This window comes from Eufriesea mexicana, unplaced genomic scaffold, assembly GCF_001483705.2.
Source record: "Eufriesea mexicana isolate 0111107269 unplaced genomic scaffold, ASM148370v2 C37725424, whole genome shotgun sequence".
In the NCBI taxonomy this organism is placed as follows: Eukaryota; Metazoa; Arthropoda; class Insecta; order Hymenoptera; family Apidae; genus Eufriesea; species Eufriesea mexicana.
In genome coordinates this window covers 1-1079 of record NW_017094528.1, presented here as the reverse complement: position 1 = coordinate 1079, position 1079 = coordinate 1, and the positions used below count along the sequence as shown (strand labels likewise).

Here is a 1079-nt window from a genome sequence, read left to right as displayed (position 1 = left end):
TATCAGCAAGACAATATACTGCGATCGTAACCACGTACTATGGAAAAGTCCAGCGCTCAGTGGTGTCAAATAATGGTAGTGGACACTAGAGGCTCCTGCGCTGAAACCCATAAGAGTTATATTTTTCGGATCCCCACCGAAGTTCTCGATGTTCTTCGACACCCAGCGTAGTGCCAGATTTTGATCCTTCAACCCCATGTTTCCGGGCACCAAGCTATCCCCCGTGCTTAGAAAACCTGAAACAAATTTTTGGACGAATCTGTTTAGAATTGTATCAACCCTCCACGTCGTAATACTTTGTATTTATTAAGTCGAATATCCTGTACATAGCGAGATGAATTTCTGTAGTTGTATTATTTTCATAACTTCAACTACAATAGTCCAAAAGAGACTACTACTGCAGACAGATCATTTTCTTATTACTGTTAACATTACAATTAATATATTTCTGTTTAAAAAAAGGCATCATAATTTACTGTTTCTAGGGATTTATTATATATTCTATGTGTAATCTTACCGAATGGTCCCAAACGATAATTGACCGTGACCAGCACGACATTACGGTCCATTATGAGTGTCTCGTTCATGTCGTTTCCACTGCCGAACAAGTAGGCGCCGCCATGAATCCAGAAAATGACAGGTAACAGAGTGTTCTTGCCGTTCCTAATTGGAGCGTAAATGTTCACATACAGACAATCCTCGTCACCCGTGATAATTTGTCCATCGATAGCCATACTCCTCATAAGATACTGTGTGCAGATAGAGCCCTTCTTCGTGGCTGATAGCACACCCGACCATTCTTCGGCTGGGTGTGGTGGCTGAATATTCATAATGTACTTTCTAATTATTATCTTATAATAAACAATTTCATTTTTTTAATAACAATATTACCAAACCAACTAGGTAACTAATTAAAATTAATTATATATATCAGGTTTAGATATTATCCAACTTTCGCAGATACCTCTAGTGTTAACGCTTTATTCAACATACCTGAAACCTAAGTTCGCCAACCGGGGGCTGCCCATAGGGAATGCCCTCGAAGGCTTCGTATTCTCTGCCTTGCCGAGAGATCTTAT

At 39.6% G+C, this 1079-nt stretch overlaps 1 protein-coding gene across 1 annotated transcript; it reads right to left on the bottom strand.

The window, feature by feature from the left end:
• Window positions 1-38: 38 nt before the first annotated feature.
• On the bottom strand, window positions 39-1074 carry LOC108554762 (venom carboxylesterase-6-like; the record flags this gene model as incomplete). Its single annotated transcript, XM_017910132.1, has 3 exons — window positions 39-236; window positions 518-818; window positions 994-1074. Coding segments are annotated over 3 exons (580 nt in total), but the record flags the coding sequence as incomplete, so codon positions are not given.
• Window positions 1075-1079: the final 5 nt, after the last annotated feature.